This window comes from Neoarius graeffei, chromosome 18, assembly GCF_027579695.1.
Source record: "Neoarius graeffei isolate fNeoGra1 chromosome 18, fNeoGra1.pri, whole genome shotgun sequence".
Lineage (NCBI taxonomy): Eukaryota > Metazoa > Chordata > Actinopteri > Siluriformes > Ariidae > Neoarius > Neoarius graeffei.
In genome coordinates, this window is record NC_083586.1 from 54,747,478 (window position 1) to 54,766,661 (window position 19,184).

The 19,184-nt window shown below is 40.5% G+C and overlaps 1 protein-coding gene across 1 annotated transcript in view; it reads left to right on the forward strand.

The window, feature by feature from the left end:
* The window catches only part of epha6 (eph receptor A6), a 458,837-nt gene that overhangs the window by 413,609 nt on the left and 26,044 nt on the right, over nt 1-19,184 (forward strand). Inside the window, exons 11-14 of the mRNA XM_060899014.1 lie at nt 5,460-5,585; nt 6,047-6,232; nt 13,521-13,582; nt 17,622-17,831. Of these exons, the coding sequence (XP_060754997.1) occupies nt 5,460-5,585; nt 6,047-6,232; nt 13,521-13,582; nt 17,622-17,831 (584 nt within the window). The remainder of the gene's footprint in view (nt 1-5,459; nt 5,586-6,046; nt 6,233-13,520; nt 13,583-17,621; nt 17,832-19,184) is intronic.

A 19,184-nucleotide genomic window follows, 5' to 3' on the forward strand; every position in this document is an offset into this window, starting at 1 on the left:
ACAGCTTTTTCAAGGATCTTGAGATAAAGGGGAGGTTTGATATTGGCCGATAATTGGACAGCTGACAGGGATCAAGGTCAGGTTTTTTAATCAGGGGTTTGATAACTGCTAGTTTAAAGGATCTGGGTACATAGCCAATCGTAAGAGAATAATTTATTATTTTTAGAAGCGGTTCAATTCCTTCAGGTATTATCTGTTTGAATAGACGTGTAGGTAAGGGATCTAGTACGCAAGTTGAGGCTTTTGATGCGGAGATTAATGAAAGTAATTCAGTTTCTCTTAGGGGAGTAAAACATTCTAATTGATGATCTGATACAGTTATATTGTTAACTACAGGGTCACTTACATTGTCTGACCTTAAATTAGTAGTTTGAATTTTTTGTCGGATATTCTCAATTTTGTCATTAAAAAAATTCATGAAGTCGTTGCTACTACATACTGCAGGTGTGCATGTGTCTATAGTGGACTTATTCCTGGTTAATTTTGCTACAGTATTAAATAGGAATCTAGGATTATTTTTGTTATCTTCTATTAGGGAGGAGAGATATGTTGATCTCGCAGTACTAAGAGCTTTTCTATACTTCAGGAAGCTCTCCTTCCACGCTAATTTGAACGCTACCAATTTTGTTTGACACCATTTACGTTCCAATTTTCGAGTGGTCTGTTTTAAAGTGCGAGTGTCATCATTATACCAGGGTGCTAATTTCTTCTCTCTGACCATTTTCCTTTTAAGAGGAGCTACATTATCTAAAGTATGGTGGAACGTTGACTCTAAGCATTCAGTTGCCTGATCAAGTTCTGCAGGGGCTGACAGTGACCCAATCAAAGTTGATAACTCTGGGAGATCATTTATAAAGCTCTGTGCAGTAGTTGACGTGAATTTACGTTTAATACAGTAGCGTGGTGAGGTGCATATATTATTACTCAGACATAGTTCGAATGAGATGAGATGATGATCTGAGATAACTTCAGACTGTGGAAGTGTGACTATATTTTCTACGTTTAACCTGAATGTTAGTATTAGATCGAGGGTGTGACCAGCGATATGGGTCGGTCCTATGACATTCTGATTAACCCCTACTGAATCTAAAATGGACACAAACGCTGTTTTCAAAGGGTCTTCTGGGTTATCGAAGTGAATATTAAAATCTCAGACAACTAAAGCTTTGTCTAAGGAAATAACCAGGTCTGAGATAAAATCTGCAAATTCAGAAAGAAACTCAGAATAACGTGGGATTATTTACTAACACATTTTACGGAAAGTGTTGATGGAAAAAAAAATATTGTTAGCAGGCAACGTATCTTTGCATTGTGTGCTTTTTTTACTTGAATGATTTCTTACTCTGCTCACTCGTGTAAACCAGGCGCCCAGCAGATTCCAATTGAATTATTCACGCGCAATATATACTATGAGAACGAAAATTTACTAAAAGGCTTAGTACAATTATACAGTGGGGCAAAAAAGTATTTAGTCAGCCACCAACTGTGCAAGTTCTCCCACTTAAAAAGATGAGAGAGGCCTGTAATTTTCATCATAGGTACACTTCAACTCAACTATAAGAGACAGAATGGGGGAAAGAATCCAGGAAATCACATTGTAGGATTTTTAATGAATTAATTGGTAAATTCCTCGGTAAAATTAGTATTTGGTCACCTACAAACAAGCAAGATTTCTGGCTCTCACAGACCTGTAACTTCTTCTTTAAGAGGCTCCTCTGTCCTCCACTCGTTACCTGTATTAATGGCACCTGTTTGAACTTATCAGTATAAAAGACACCTGTCCACAACCTCAAACAGTCACACTCCAAACTCCACTATGGCCAAGACCAAAGAGCTGTCAAAGGACACCAGAAACAAAATTGTAGACCTGCACCAGGCTGGGAAGACTGAATCTGCAATAGGTAAGCAGCTTGGTGTGAAGAAATCAACTGTGGGAGCAATTATTAGAAAATGGAAGACATACAAGACCACTGATAATCTCCCTCGATCTGGGGCTCCACGCAAGATCTCACCCCGTGGGGTCAAAATGATCACAAGAACGGTGAGCAAAAATCCCAGAACCACACGGGGGGACCTAGTGAATGACCTGCAGAGAGCTGGGACCAAAGTAACAAAGGCTACCATCAGTAACACACTACGCCGCCAGGGACTCAAATCCTGCAGTGCCAGACGTGTCCCCCTGCTTAAGCCAGTACATGTCCAGGCCCGTCTGAAGTTTGCTAGAGAGCATTTGGATGATCCAGAAGAGGATTGGGAGAATGTCATATGGTCAGATGAAACCAAAATAGAACTTTTTGGTAAAAACTCAACTTGTCGTGTTTGGAGGAGAAAGAATGCTGAGTTGCATCCAAAGAACACCATACCTACTGTGAAGCATGGGGGTGGAAACATCATGCTTTGGGGCTGTTTTTCTGCAAAGGGACCAGGACGACTGATCCGTGTAAAGGAAAGAACGAATGGGGCCATGTATCGTGAGATTTTGAGTGAAAACCTCCTTCCATCAGCAAGGGCACTGAAGATGAAACATGGCTGGGTTTTTCAGCATGACAGTGACCCCAAACACACCGCCCGGGCAACGAAGGAGTGGCTTCGTAAGAAGCATTTCAAGGTCCTGGAGTGGCTTAGCCAGTCTCCAGATCTCAACCCCATAGAAAATCTTTGGAGGGAGTTGAAAGTCCGTGTTGCCCAGCGACAGCCCCAAAACATCACTGCTCTAGAGGAGATCTGCATGGAGGAATGGGCCAAAATACCAGCAACAGTGTGTGAAAACCTTGTGAAGACTTACAGAAAACGTTTGACCTCTGTCATTGCCAACAAAGGGTATATAACAAAGTATTGAGATGAACTTTTGTTATTGACCAAATACTTATTTTCCACCATAATCTGCAAATAAATTCTTAAAAATCAGACAATGTGATTTTCTGGATTTTTTTTCCTCATTCTGTCTCTCATAGTTGAAGTGTACCTATGATGAAAATTACAGGCCTCTCTCATCTTTTTAAGTGGGAGAACTTGCACAATTGGTGACTTTTTTGCCCCACTGTATATAGTAGAAAAAGAATTTGCAAACAATAGTTACTAAAGTTATTGATGTAAGGTGCGTGTGGCTGTTGAAATAGTATAAATTTTCATGTCAACAGCCACCCATGTCATATTACTTTTTTTTTTGTTAGAACGAGAGAATTATTCAAATATACACTGCAGCTAAATACACTATACTTATTTACACACAACTCTATGCATACTTACCCTAACACACAAACACTGAACCTATAACTTATTGTAATAGAATTTTTAGGATATAAAGTAGAGGAAGAAATGCTTATTGTTGATTTAAAATAAGATGTGATTTTAAGGCTGATTTAATAATAGAAATGATCCTAAATTTTTGATTCTTGTAGGAATTCCTTCCCAGAATTTGGAGACGATAATCTGAAAGGAAAGTTTACTTGGCAGGTGGACGAACAATATTCCCCTTAGTTGAAAATCTGGTATTGTAAGAACGTTGTTCGTTGGCTATCCTGAGCAGATTTCTAAATGTTTTAGGAACTAGTAAATTATTTACAATTTTATACGCTAGTAGAGACGTAGGGTGGCACGGTGGTGTAGTGGTTAGCGCTGTCGCCTCACAGCGAGGTCTGGGTTCGAGCCCCGTGGCCGGCAAGGGCCTTTCTGTGCGGAGTTTGCACGTTGTCCGCGTGGGTTTCCTCCGGGTGCTCCGGTTTCCCCCCCAGTCCAAAGACATGCAGGTTAGGTTAACTGGTGACTCTAAATTGACCGTAGGTGTGAATGGTTGTCTGTGTCTATGTGTCAGCCCTGTGATGACCTGGCGACTTGTCCAGGGTGTACCCGCCTTTCGCCCGTAGTCAGCTGGGATAGGCTCCAGCTTGCCTGCGACCCTGTAGAACAGGATAAAGCGGCTAGAGATAATGAGATTAGTAGTCTCAAACGCAATACTTCGCAAAGTCTAGTCGCATGCAGCATCCTTATACGTGCGCACTGATTGCGCCTTAATCTGAGGCAGGTGTTAGTCATTAGAGGCACATGCTGTTCAGAGTGCATGTGAGTGATGGTCCATTGTGTGTGTGAGAGAAAGTCTCTTGTGTGCACCAGTGTGTGACAGTTTGATGTTGATATGTGGCTTTTTGGAGTTATGCACTCTACCAAGTACCTTTCTATTATTATTATTATTATTATTATTACTTATGCCATAGTGTGGTTGTTCTGTTAATTCTTGTCTTTTCACCTTTTAAAAAAAGTACTGGTCAGTGCACCGGAAAACGTTTTGCAATTGCGAGATCAAACCCCAATGAAGTCGCATCCATCTGAAAGTCTGACCAGGAGTCGAAGAAAGCAAAATTGTCTTACTCTCCCTGTAGCCAATCGTGGGCATCCCTGAGCTCATGTATGCGGAAGAGGGCAGATAGCTCTTAGAAGTCACTTTCGGTACGGTTTAAACAGGGAGCTGAATTAAGCAGACAGCTGACATCGCGTGCACCCAATAAAGTCCTGTCCAACTCGAATCACTCAGAAATAAAGAACGTCTGGAACCTTCTTTGCAGCTGATGGTGTGTTCACAACAGAAGCTACAGTATAACTAACAATATGCAAATGAGTTAACGGGAACGTTAAACGTGTTCCAGATGTCTGTTTGGAGCAGTTAGTGGGAAATTAAAAGGACTTGGGGAACGTTTAGTGACAGCATAGCAGGCTCTCTAGAGACATTTCGGCTTTCCAGTGCATGACAGAACGCAAGATCCTCGCAGACAAAAAGGGTTGGCGTCGTTCGCAAAATCATACGTCTTCAATATAAAAACAAATGTATTGTTGAAACTCAAATCTTGGTTCTTTGCGATTTTCCTTTTAGGATTATTCAGAGCTTATGAACTGGATAAAGGTGTGGTGTAGGATTCAGTGTAGAAGCATTATGAAGACGCCTTTAAGTGTTTTTTTTTTTTTAAATAATGTTCTCCTTATTTATGTCTGTGGTGATATAAAATTATAGCCTCGTTAATACTTGAATGCATTTGAACACTCGGGCTTTTAAGTAATTATAAATCCGGGGCAGTAATGAGTTTAAGCAATTGCAATTAGAAAGACTTAGTAATACACAGAAAAGCAATTACTCCGCGTGTGTCATGGAGATTACAGGAAGCAGAACTGTTGCTCAAACCAAATCATTTCCAAACCAAACCTTTATACTTTAAACACCTAAAATTCCTGGCGGTATTATTCAACAAATCATTCTTGAGCATAGGATTCACTGCAGCAGGAAATCAGAGGAATTGTGTGTGTGTGTGTGTGTGTGTGTGTGTGTGTGTGTGTGTGTGTGTGTGTGTGTGTGTGTGTGTGTGTTCAAGTCTTTTATGAGGTTCGGATGAGAAAGCGAAGCTTGCTCCAGACCCTGTAGACTTTTTGCTCATTCTTTTTCTTTTTTCCGGCTCCCGTGTTCTTCACAGTGCCGTTCCCGGGAATAAAGACGTACGTCGATCCGGACACTTATGAGGATCCGACTCAGGCTGTTCACGACTTTGCGAAGGAGATCGACCCGTCTCGCATTCGTATAGAGAGAGTCATCGGAGCTGGTACGAGTCTTCGTTTCATTTTCATCTGTTTGATACTTTTAGAAAAATAGTTGATAATTAAATAAAAATAAGAGTTAATTATTTCCTGGAGATTGTAACATATCTTTTCTGATGTAAATGGTTTCCTTTTTGAAAAATTTTCAACAGTTGTTTTTATTCAGCATTTGATTTGAAATGATTCAGATTTATTTTAAATTTTTGTCTGAGTTTTAGGATTTTGGTGATATAATGGTGAATTTTACTGAATTACACTGACAGAAATGTTAATTAAATTATTTTTCTTTGGCTTAAAATTATTTTGGTGTTAGATCTGCTTTGTTATGGGGGATACAAACTTTTGGGCAGTAGTACAACGTGGACCTCAGTTCTGTAATTATGCTACTGCCATCTAGTGACTAGAGTGATGACATACAAGTAAACCACATGAACACTGAGCTCGTACGTGTGTGTGCGCGCACCAGGTGAGTTTGGGGAAGTGTGCAGTGGTCGTCTCCGCACTCCAGGGAAAAAGGAGATCCCTGTGGCCATAAAGACCCTAAAGGGTGGCTACACAGAGCGTCAGAGGCGGGACTTCCTGCGAGAGGCCAGCATCATGGGACAGTTCGACAACCCCAACATCATCAGACTGGAGGGCGTGGTCACAAAGAGTAAGACTCCACTCCAACACCATCATCAGAGCTCTGGGAAATATAACGGAGGTGACATAGCGAGCGACTGCAGCTACATTACAACTTAAATCTATACAGTACAAAGAATCACACACAGTTAGTTATGGAATTAGGTTTCATTAATATAAACATTAAATAAAATAAAAACAATGTTTTTAAGCATTATAAAAATGGTAACAGTTCCCACTTAGACACAAACAAACATTGTTAACGTTTATTAACATTCCTTTAACATTGCTGCAACGTTGTAGTCCTAGGAACATTCATACACTACTAACATTTCCCAGCTCACAAAACGCTTTCTGGATGTTACAGTTCCTGGAGCTTTCTTTCTTCAAAGAATGTTCTTCCTGGGCGTTAACCTTCCTGCAACTTATAACAACAATCATCACTGTTAATTGGCATAATAACAATTAAATGAACAATGCTTTTCAATGTAATAAGAACGTTAATGTTTCCTACAGTGGTGCCTGAAAGTTTGTGAACCCTTTAAAATTTTCTATATTTCTGCATAAATATGACCTAAAACATCATCAGATTTTCACACAAGTCCTAAAAGTAGATGAAGAGAACCCAGTTAAACAAATGAGACAAAAATATTATACTTGGTCATTTATTTATTGAGGAAAATTATCCAAAATTACATATCTGTGAGTGGCAAAAGTATGTGAACCTTTGCTTTCAGTATCTGGTGTGACCCCCTTGTGCAGCAATAACTGCAACTAAACGTTTCCGGTAACTGTTGATCAGTCCTGCACACCGGCTTGGAGGAATTTTAGCCCATTCCTCCGTACAGAACAGCTTCAACTCTGGGATGTTGGTGGGTTTCCTCACATGAACTGCTCACTTCAGGTCCTTCCACAACATTTTGATTGGATTAAGGTCAGGACTTTGACTTGGCCATTCCAAAACATTAACTTTATTCTTCTTTAACCATTCTTTGGTAGAATGACTTGTGTGCTTAGGGTCGTTGTCTTGCTGCATGACCCACCTTCTCTTGAGATTCAGTTCATGGACAGATGTCCTGACATTTTCCTTTAGAATTTGCTGGTATAATTCAGAATTCATTGTTCCATCAATGATGGCAAGCCATCCTGGCCCAGATGCAGCAAAACAGGCCCAAACCATGATACTACCACCACCATGTTTCACAGATGGGATAAGGTTCTTATGCTGGAATGCAGTGTTTTCCTTTCTCCAAACATAACGCTTCTCATTTAAACCAAAAAGTTCTATTTTGGTCTCATCCTTCCACAAAATATTTTTCCAATAGTCTTCTGGCTTGTCCACATGATCTTTAGCAAACTGCAGACAAGCAGCATTGTTCTTTTTGGAGAGCAGTGGCTTTCTCCTTGCAACCCTGCCATGCACACCATTGTTGTTCAGTGTTTTCCTGATGGTGGACTCATGAACATTAACATTAGCCAATGTGAGAGAGGCCTTCAGTTGCTTAGAAGTTACCCTGGGGTCCTTTGTGACCTCACCGACTATTACACGTCTTGCTCTTGGAGTGATCTTTGTTGGTCGACCACTCCTGGAGAAGGTAATATTGGTCTTGAATTTCCTCCATTTGTACACAATCTGTCTGACTGTGGCTTGGTGGAGTCCAAACTCTTTAGAGATAGTTTTGTAACCTTTTCCAGCCTGATGAGCATCATCAACGCTTTTTCTGAGGTCCTCAGAAATCTCCTTTGTTTGTGCCATGATACATTTCCACAAACATGTGTTGTGAAGATCAGACTTTGGTAGATCCCTGTTCTATAAATAAAACAGGGTGCCCACTCACACCTGATTGTCATCCCATTGATTGGAAACACCTGACTCTAATTTCACCTTCAAATTAACTGTTAATCCTTAAGGTTCACATACTTTTGCCACTCACAGATATGTAATATTGGATCATTTTCCACAATAAATAAATGACCAAGTATAATATTTTTGTCTCATTTGTTTAACTGGGTTCTCTTTATCTACTTTTAGGACTTGTGTGAAAATCTGATGATGTTTTAGGTCATATTTATACAGAAATAGAGAAAATTCTAAAGGGTTCACAAACTTTCAAGCACCACTGTAGTTGGATAGAAATACTTGCATTAGCGTTCTTATTGATGAGCCACACCATGAAGCTATGGGAAAGGGTATTGGAGGCGAGACTGAGAAGAGAGGTAGCAATCTGTGAGCAGCAGTACGGGTTTATGCCAAGGAAGAGCACGTCAGATGCAATTTTTGCTTTAAGAATGTTAATGGTGAAGTACAGGGAAGGCCAGTGAAAGCTGTGTTTGTAGACCTGGAGAAGGCATACAATAGAGTGCCGAGAGATGAGTTATGGTATTGTATGAGAAAGAGTGGAGTGAATGAGAAGTATATCAGAGCGGTGCAAGACATGTATGAGAACAGTGAAACAGCAGTGAGGTGTGCAGTTGGAACGACTGAATGGTTCAAGGTGAAGGTGGGACTCCATCAAGGATCTGCTTTGAGTCCTTTCTTGTTTGCCATAGTGATGGATAGCTTGATGGATGAAGTGAAGCAAGAGTCACCATGGAACACGATGTTTGCGGACGATATTGTGATATGTGGTGAAAGTAGAAAGGAGGTTGAGCTGGGTTTGGAGAGATGGAGGGATGCATTGGAACGAAGAGGAATGAAGGTGAGCAGTAGCAAAACAGAATACATGTGCATCAATGAGAATGGGGATGAGAGTGGAGTGAAGATGCAAGGAGTAGACGTAAAGAAAGTTGGTGAATTCAAGTCCCTGGGGTCAACTGTGCAGGAAAATGGGGGCTGCGATAGTGAGGTGAGGAAGAGAGTGCAGGCAGGGTGGAGCAGTTGGAGAAGGATTTCGGGAGTCATTTGTGATAGGAAAGTCCCAGCAAAAGTGAAAGGTAAGATGTATAAGACAGTAGTGAGACCAGCTGTGATGTATGGATTGGAGACCGTACCCTTAACGAAGAAACAGAAGGCAAAGTTGGAGGTGGCGGAGTTGAGGATGTTAAGGTTTGCGATGGGAGATTGGACAGGATAAGGAACGAGCACATCAGAGGGACAGCACATGTGGAGAGCTTGGGAATTAAGCTAAGAGAGATGAGACTGAGATGGTACGGGCACATCCTGAGAAGAGATGCAGAGCATGTTGGAAGGAGAATGTTGAGGATGGAGCTGCCAGGCACATGGAAACGAGGAAGGCCAAAGAGGAGATACATGGATGTGGTAAGAGAGGACATGAAAGTGGCAGGTGTGGTAGAGAAGGATGTGGAAGACAGGGAGCAATGGAGACGAAAGATCCACTGTGGCAACCCCTAATCAGGAGCAGCCAAAAGAAGAAGAAGAAGAGCATTCTTACAACATTGCTGCAACGTTTTTTGTTGTAGGAACATGCACAGTCGCATTCCGTAATGATAGTTACGTCGGTTAGATGTTTTTTGAAGCATTACAGAACGGTGAGGTGGATTAACATCAGGGTTGCCAGGTCTCATCTCATCTTATTATCTCTAGCCGCTTTATCCTTCTACAGGGTCGCAGGCAAGCTGGAGCCTATCCCAGCTGACTACGGGCGAAAGGCGGGGTACACCCTGGACAAGTCGCCAGGTCATCACAGGGCTGACACATAGACACAGACAACCATTCACACTCACATTCACACCTACGGTCAATTTAGAGTCACCAGTTAACCTAACCTGCATGTCTTTGGACTGTGGGGGAAACCGGAGCACCCGGAGGAAACCCACGCGGACAACATGCAAACTCCACACAGAAAGGCCCTCGCCGGCCACAGGGCTCGAACCCGGACCTTCTTGCTGTGAGGCGACAGCGCTAACCACTACACCACCGTGCCGCCTCTCAAAACAATAACCGCTGTAAATAAATTTTACTTTAAACAACACCAGTGTTTCCCCTACCATTATATTCCCTCCCTCATGGGACTCTGCGTCTTCCCAAAAGTCTCACACACGCACGTACACACACACAATTACTTCTTTATTTGAATCCACAATTTACAATATACATATATATATATATATATATATATATATATATATATATATATATATATACATATATATATATATATATATATATATATATATATATATATATATATATGTGTGTATATATACCTGTGTGTGTATATATATATATATATATATATATATATATATATGTGTGTGTGTATATATATATATATATATATATATATATATATATATGTGTGTATATATATATATATATATATATATATATATATATATATATATATATATATATAAAGACACAAATGTAACTGATGCATTATCTGCTCAGACATGTTCTTGATATGTGATTTCATCAGTTACACTTTAACAGCAGCATTTCAAATCTTCCATCTATTTTTTTTTGCATCCAGTTTCAATTTATAAAAATGACTTTGTTAAATCACGAATGTTCTCCCTGTCTAGTGCAGGTATGTTTATCAATATAAATGTTACCAGACCAGATACTGTCATTATCAATGAGAGTAAGATAAATGTGTTGATTCTGGAAGAATCTGGATGAATGTGTTGATTCTCTCACACACACACACACACACATTTTAAGGTGCGAAAAAAAACCAGGAATGCAGTTCTATTGTAAAAATTGTTCTAATTATTGTTCTAAAATAAATGTGAAATACAGAGCACATTATATAAAACTTATTTATTTTATTAATAATAATAATAATAATAATAATTTCAATTTATATAGCGCCTTTCTCAAAACCCAAGGTCGCTGTACAATTATAGGGAGAAAAAATAAAAAAATTTAAAAAAGAAAAAAAAAGTCCACCAAATAAAGGTCAGGATGTCATTCCATTGGTGTAGCAGCCACAATCCCACCAAAAGGCGCACGAAAACAAGTCCCGCACAGCCGCCGCGACGCCACCGGGCAACATCACTCGGAACACCACGCCATGGATCCACAAAGCGAGCACAGACGCACCGCCACGCAGAGCGCTGGTCTGTCCCAAACAGCCTGCACAGCCGCCGCGACGCCACGCCACCGATCAACATCGCTCAGAATATCATGCCAAGCACTAAAGCACAGAGCGCTAGACAACCACGATGTTAAAATGAGCAACGAGCTCACTGCAGTCCATGGCAAGGAGCACAGGCATCACCCACGGCGAACCAAGGCCTGGAGGGAACCGACGCCCAAAACTGGGTCCGGAGCTACACCACAACCGGCGGACAAAACACTCAAATAAACATCAAACTACACAAACACACAAATAAATAAATAAATAAATAAATAAATAAATAAAGGAAAGAAAATAAAATAAAAAAGCTCCAGTGAGAAGCAGCAGCCAGAATGCGCACGACGTACTCTCAGCCGGAAACGGAAACAGAAGAAACATAGTCCCTTCATGTCTTAAACTCTAGTTCAATTGAATTCTCAGATCTGATTGGTCAGAAGGTGTTGATTAATTTTCTATAGCAGCACCTTTGATAGCAGGTCCAGCTGTAATTCACATCACAGGTTTATATTAATGCACAAATTATTTAATGTTATTGTTCCTATAGTAACAGCTTACACATGGACAATCTACAGAATCTAAGACTATAGTAATAAACAGGTTTTTTTTTTAACATCATGATATTCAACATAGAAAAACGTGTAATTGTTGATATGGAGATTTTTTTTTTTACATTTTTTGTAAGGAAACATTGATGGAAGGAGTCTCCAGTGTCAGTGCTTTAAAGCGTTAATGTTGTTTTCGAACACGGGGGATGTTTTGTAGTTTTCTCAGTCACATGATGATGATGATACCCTTTATTGTCACTTGTCACATGTACCAGCGAAATTAGCCGTCAACCTGTCCGTACATATACAACATACAATTGACATAAGGTAGACAGGACAGGAAGACAGGGATAAAGATAAAAAGGAAACACAACATGAGGAGAGATAAGGAAAAAAGAACACCCCCCACTATGCTCCTGTCAGGAGTACAGTGTGGGAACATTTAAAAAACCTTAGCACATAAGCACACAACAACACAAGTACACTTTAAACATGGGACTTGAGGGGGGGAATCGGGGGGGAGGGGAGGAGGTAATCCAGCGCAAGCAAGCAGCCGTCCGCTCCTGCAGCCATGAAGGCGCTGGTCATGCACCCGCTTGTCACACTGGGGGTAAAAATGGCGACCGTGGAGAGTTAGAGAAGGAATACGAGGAATGCAAGAGTGTCTCCTGGCAGTGACCTTCAGGGGGAAATGTTGCCTCAGCAACGGCCTGAACCAAGGCCGGTGCTGTCTCAGGGCACCGAATGTCGATAAGATATGAATTGTTTGGTCTTTCCAGACGCAGTCTTTGCACGTCCACACCGCTCGTCCATATCTGTCCATTCCGTCCATTCTATTCAAATTGATCTCCGAAAAACGTATTCCTTGCAAAGCTGAAAGCTGCTCCGAGATAACATCCATTTTGTGGTTAAAGTTCTGAATGTCCACAGTCTGAGTGCCAACAGCTTTGCCCACCACTCCAATCATATTGGGCAGCTTTGTTGGGCTTTGAACAGCTGTCACCGTTGTCTGATTTCCTCGATATACCAGGGCAATGCCTAATCCAATCAGCAAAAGTCCTGTAATCATGGTTCTGAATAGGTAGATATCTTCAATGTCCTCCACAGAAAGAATCGCCAGGCACATGACCCGCCACCGCTCCCACGCGTCCATCGTGTAACCAGCCGCAAACGTTCCGGCAGGACAGACGGGTTCCCCCGAACCCAAACTTCTCATTGAGAAAACTGTGTCAATTTCGTTAGGAGACCAGTTTATCAATTCCATGCTTTTTTTAGTTTAGAAAGTAATGCAGGAAGAGTCTCTTCAAAAAGTACGGCAGACGAGACAAGACACAGAAGCACAAGCAGGGAAAAAAAAGGAGGGAGAGGGAGAGCAGAAAATGCGACCGCCTTCCGTGGAAGCATGGAGAGAAAAAAATATATATATATATATCAGGCCGCGGCGGGTGTTGTGGAATCGGTCGTGGAGTTGGGGGAATTGGAAAATCAGTGTAATCACTCAGGCAGTCTCAGGATAATTTGAGAAATCAAACGAGAGGTTCAGGGCGTGCGGCTGAGGGCGATTGTGGCAGAACTGCGACGGGAATGACTGCTGTGATCGCGCAGGTCACACACTGAGACGGCTGAGGGGGGAGCTGTTGTTATGTTCAAGCTTTGCAGTTGCTTCAGACGTGTGTGTGTGTGTGTGTGTGTGTGTGTGTGTGTGTGTGTGTGTGTGTGTGTGTGTTTGTAGGTCGTCCTGTGATGATCGTGGTGGAGTACATGGAGAACGGCTCACTGGACTCTTTCCTAAGGGTAACAAAAACATAAAACATCCTAAAAGCTGGTCTTCCAACTGTTCTGACTCTGAGTAAACATTTATCGCTAGTGGTTTAAAACCCATTATATTCACACACCTCAAGTGAGCTAGTACTTGTGTACATATTTATATCAAACTGATCTAGAACAGGGTTTACCAAACAATCTCAGGCTCACTTGATTAACAAACAAGGTCATGAGAGAGAGAGTGAGAGAGAGAGACTCTCAAGTTCCTCTTTTGTTTTATTCATTTATTTAACACATTAATATTCTGCGTACAGTTCTAACTAATAAGACAGACTTTGCGTGCGACTTTTTGAAAAGTCTTTAGGCGTGACAGTAAAGAGTGCACATCGTATTTTACATTCATCTTTTTTCACTATCCTGACACGCTGCCGTAGTAGGAGTTCAGATAAAAACGGACGCCGTTTCTCCATCCCATCTGCCTCCGCTAGTGCCTCGAGAACGTCGCGCGACGAACACGATATTTATTGAAGCGTGACTATGAATAACCCGAAGCCAAAACGCCTAAGAGTTTTGATACACTGCAAAAAGGGCACACAGATATTTCTTTGCATGCAGTGAAAATGATGGTCCTATCATACGAGATAGATAAGATTTTATTGATCCCAGGAGGAAATTAATGTTCCAGCAGCATCCATAAAAGACAAGGCACAAAATAAACAGAAAAATAAATCAGGAAGGAAGGAAAAAAAATCTAAGGTAAAAGAAATATTGAAAATATGTAAAAACGTAATATATTATGTATTGTATTATATAAAATTAACAAAATAGATATGATTTAATTATATAAAGTCTACAGCTATAGCTACTGTATGGGTACAGGAAGTGTTCGGTATATTGTGTTGCAGCTCTATACAGTGCTGTGTAAAAGTTTTGGCACCCTCCCCCATGCAAACTTGGTTATAGGTTTTTATTTTATGACGTCTACATTGTCAAGTCAGTACAAAAACACATTAGTTTTCCAGCACAAAATAAAATAATGAAATGTTACAGAAAAGTGTCCGTATGCCAGTAAAGAAAGCAGCATATTACATAAGAGACTGCTTTTCAGAGTTAAAAAAAAAAAAACATAATGAAGCCTGCTGGGTTTGGGGGCAAAATGAAGACGCGAGTGTGACAAAGTGTCCAGAAGAACTGTGGCTGGTTCTGTAAGATGCTCAGTAAAACCTACAGCTCATTTCCGCATAAAACTGCACTCATTGGACCTGAGACTTTTTTTTTTAAAGCAAAGGGTCGTCTCACACCAAATACTGACTTTGTTTCATTCGTTACTGTTTACTGCTCTTTATAGTGTTTTTTTTTAAATGTAGAAACTTTTAATTTCATTATTTCTGACAGCAGCTTTGCTCTACAGCAGAGTTTTTCAAAGTGTGGGGCGCGCCTCCCCTGGGGGGCGCCAGAGTTCTTCGGGGGGGGGGGGGGGGGGGGGCGCAACGTGAGGAAAAATAAACCAGAATAAGTTACTATTGCGTACATTTAGCGAGCTTCAGCTAGCCTTTACCAGAGATAAAATAGATCGATTTTTAGTACCTAAAGCTACAGTGAGTGAGGAGACAGAGTCTGGGCCAAGCAAAAAAACAGAGCCTCCAGGATGTTGCGATTTGCAACTTCAACGCAAATTCAACCAATCCCCGCAAATTCAGGGCGGTGTTGCAATTATATCCAATCACTGCAACTTTCCCGCAAATTTGACCAATCGTTGGCGTCGTCTTGAGGTGACGTCGACAAACTACCTTCCGCCTTACTTCCGTGTATACGTTCAAGAGAAGCAGCATGTGCGCAGTGTTGCCAGATTGGGCGGTTTCAAGTGCATTTTGGCGGGTTTTGAACATATTTTGGACTGGAAACCGTCAGCAGTATCTGGCAACACTGCATGTGTGAGTCAGTGTTTATGTAGGCTTAAATTCTGTTACTGAAAGTGTGTTATGTTTACAGTGAAGGACTGTGTGCACTTTACATTATTTTTTTACTTAATACAAGAAATTAATGGATGCCAACATTTTTGCCAAAATGGTATTTTATTTTCCATTGTTTAGGCAGCTTCAGCATCATACTGTGAGATTCTGTTCAAATTGTTTTTTTTTCTTCTATGAAGCCGGAGCCATTTATTTTATTAGTTTATAATTATTGTTTAATTTAGTCTTCAGGAGAGACTGCCTGCACACAGTACTAGTATTAATAGTTTTTTTCTTACATGAAAGCTGAGGCATTTATATTATATTTTAAGGTAACTTCATGTTGTGCTGTGAGGTTCTATGCACTTTAACTTTTGAACCAACAGGTGCATTTGGATAAGTAAAGCCTATTTTTCTGCATTTTTGTAGTCCTGGTCATCTTTTATATTGGTAAAGTTGTTTGGACCATTTCTCAGTGTCTTTGTTTTTTTAATCAATAGTTTTTCAGTAATAACTTAATATTTAACATATCACTCAATTTTAATCACAAAAAGAGAAAATCGCAACAATTTCTCGCAACTTTCACTTCCTCCCGCAATGTAATCGCAACAAAAACCTAAAAAACACCGCAACTTTCATCGCAATTTTTTGGAAAACCCCCGCAACATCAGACATTTTAGCCCGCAACGATCACAAAAAAGGCCCGAAGTTTGGATTTTCATGGACTGGATCTGAAGATGCTCCACTGCCACAGTGTGTTGTCTGACAAGAGGTGCTAGCTAACGATGCTATGAGATGTTTAAAATGTGTAAAACAAGATGTTTTAAAAAGCACAGATGTTTAAAATGTGTAAAAGAAAAAAATACAAATGTGTACAACAGCCATTTTTTAAAAATACGAATGGAACATTAAGTATAGCAACAACAAAAATTGTAAGAGGGGGCCGCTATTGTTTATTTGCTCTCCGAGGGGGGGCCTGACTCTCCCACACTTTGAAAACCCCTGATATACAGCATTTCTTTGCATGCTCATAGTCTTTTACACAGCACTGTATCCTTGTGTAAATCCGGATTCAACACTTTTTGTATATTTCAGTAAAGAATAAAACACCTCAGGCTGTGCTGTTCTGGTGGTAGCATTGGCAGCAACTGAGTTTCATGTCGAGCTACAGTACATCACATGTTGATTCTTTCGTTGTCAGGCCACGCCCTGTCATTTTTAACTCCTTACGTATTGTTTGGAGCTGGACATGACAGTCGGAAAGAGACGCGCTCTTTCAAACACGCCTCCTGACTTTTTAAAAGCTTTGTCAGGAAATACAAACTCACAATTTCCACTAGACTGAAGAAATATTCCTTTGGGTTTTATTTATGTTTGTTCCATGCAGTATTATATGATGTCCTAAATAATGACTCTGGATTTTTTTTTTTTTAAATGTAAGATCATAAAGGCTTGAGGTCTTGGAAAGTAAATGCTGCCTGTTTGTGGAGGGAAAAAAAAAAAGTTTGGGACCCCTGATCTAGAAACACCAGGAATAGTGAGTCTCAAAATGATTTGCATTGATTATGACCTGTTTTTATCATTCATGCTAAATCAAACACAGCTTGTGATACAAATTACAGAACACTGTAATTTATAACTACTTTCTTTCTTTCTTTCTTTCTTTCTTTAGTTTGACAGGCAGTAAACTATGAGAAATACTCGTAGAGACACGTTATTCCAGAATAGCGTTCAGAACAAGACATCACAGCAAAGCCCAACCAGGGTAGCACTGGGAGGGTTGTTTTTTTTTATTTGCATATCATGAATATTTATAGACCTTTGTATTTCAATGAGGCGAAGGTGTAGATGTGCTTTTATACACGTTTTCTTTTCGTAGTTTATTGGGCATTAAATATAACATGAAGCAGTGTTTCTTTTATTGTTTTAATGGTTAAGAATGTAGAGTCAGAGATGATCAGGAGCGGAGATCGTTCACTCATCTTTCAGCATCAGATCTGAAAGAGAAATCGGACTGGTTGGTTTTATTTTTTTTTTTTAGCAGTCGCTTTCTGTGTGCACGTGTGTCTGTCTGTCTCTCTCTCTCTGTCTATCCCTTGCTCTCTCTCTCTTTGCAGAAGCACGACGGACACTTCACCGTCATCCAGCTGGTCGGTATGCTGCGCGGCATCGCCTCCGGTATGATGTACCTGTCCGACATCGGCTACGTCCACCGGGACCTGGCAGCCCGGAACATTCTGGTGGATGACAACCTGGTGTGTAAGGTGTCGGACTTCGGCCTGTCCAGGGTCCTAGAGGACGACCCAGAGGCTTCCTACACCACAACAGTGAGACACACACACACCTGCTATAGAGTCTCAAAAGCCTTATTAAATCTATTAACTAGGCATGTAACAATTCATGATTTGATTTTTTGGGAAAAAAAAATTTATTACCGAAACAAATGCAGCATTTATTTTCCTATTCTTTATCAGCATTCCTTTTGTTAAATTTAAAAAAACAACTTTTTTTTAAATTGTCTTCATAACCAACAATAATTATTGACCCATACTTGTAAAGGTTGGAGTAAAATATAAAGCCTATTAACGAAAATATTCCTTTTATTAAAAATGAAAAAGTTAATAACAAATAGGCCTTTTCTTAATAACCTTTTATGAGCATTTGTACTTCCTCCATTTGCTTCTCTTTTCTTTATCTTTCAGCAGTCTGTAAAACAGAGCTCTGATTTCTTGTTAAATCTGTTTGTACAGTCAATCACGCAGTGGCTCTTTCACATTTTACATCTTTGTCTGTGTATTTTTGCAGCATTAGACCTGTGTTACTTCCGCCATGGGTGAAGTCACATGCATTCCTGCTAGTTATGTTATTGCACCCCCTGCTGTCTAAACACTATTAACACATACAATTATAAAACCTTTCTACATCACTCCTCCCAGCACTGGCAAACCATTACTATTAGAGCTGGGACTTGAGCTCAGCCAAAACTTAGCCAGACACCAAAAAAAGCAACAGGGCAAAGGATTTTGTGGCAGGGATTAGCGGCAGGCTGCCAGGTCACTCCGTTGTATATAGCTGTCGATGTTGATTTTAAAAGTAACAGTAAATTACACAGGGAAATGAATACTTAAGTCCGAGTGAAAAATACTGTAGCGAGTGTGCAGCGTGGAAGAAGAGTCTGGAGACAGAAATCTTAGTTTCTCGGTCGTTAGCCTGTAGCTCTCGATAGCACTGGCTTGACTGCTTTATTAGCATTCGCTAATACTACTGATGAATGCTACACTGGCTGGAAGGTGGCTTTACTGCTGCACTGACGGTGCCGAGTCGCAGTTAAGCTTGCGTTGGCCTTGGAGAGGCCTAAGGAGATAAATTTGTGGCCCCTCCCACTATAAATCAAAATCTAATTGGTTAATTCATCTGCCACTTCCTACATAAACATACACTGCCATGGTCTTCTGTCCCAGCAATGAAGTCCAAACCAGTGAGTGAGCAGCTCTAAACTCTTCTCAGCCTAGACACAACAAACAAAACAATCTCACTGGATAACTCAGTTTTAAGGACAGTAACCCTTTCATTTCTGAAGCAAATTTGATAGAAAATGAGGCCGAATTAGAATTAGAAGAGAATAATTGTAATGAAAGAAATGAAATATAACATTTGAAACGCTGATATGTTTGAGCCTT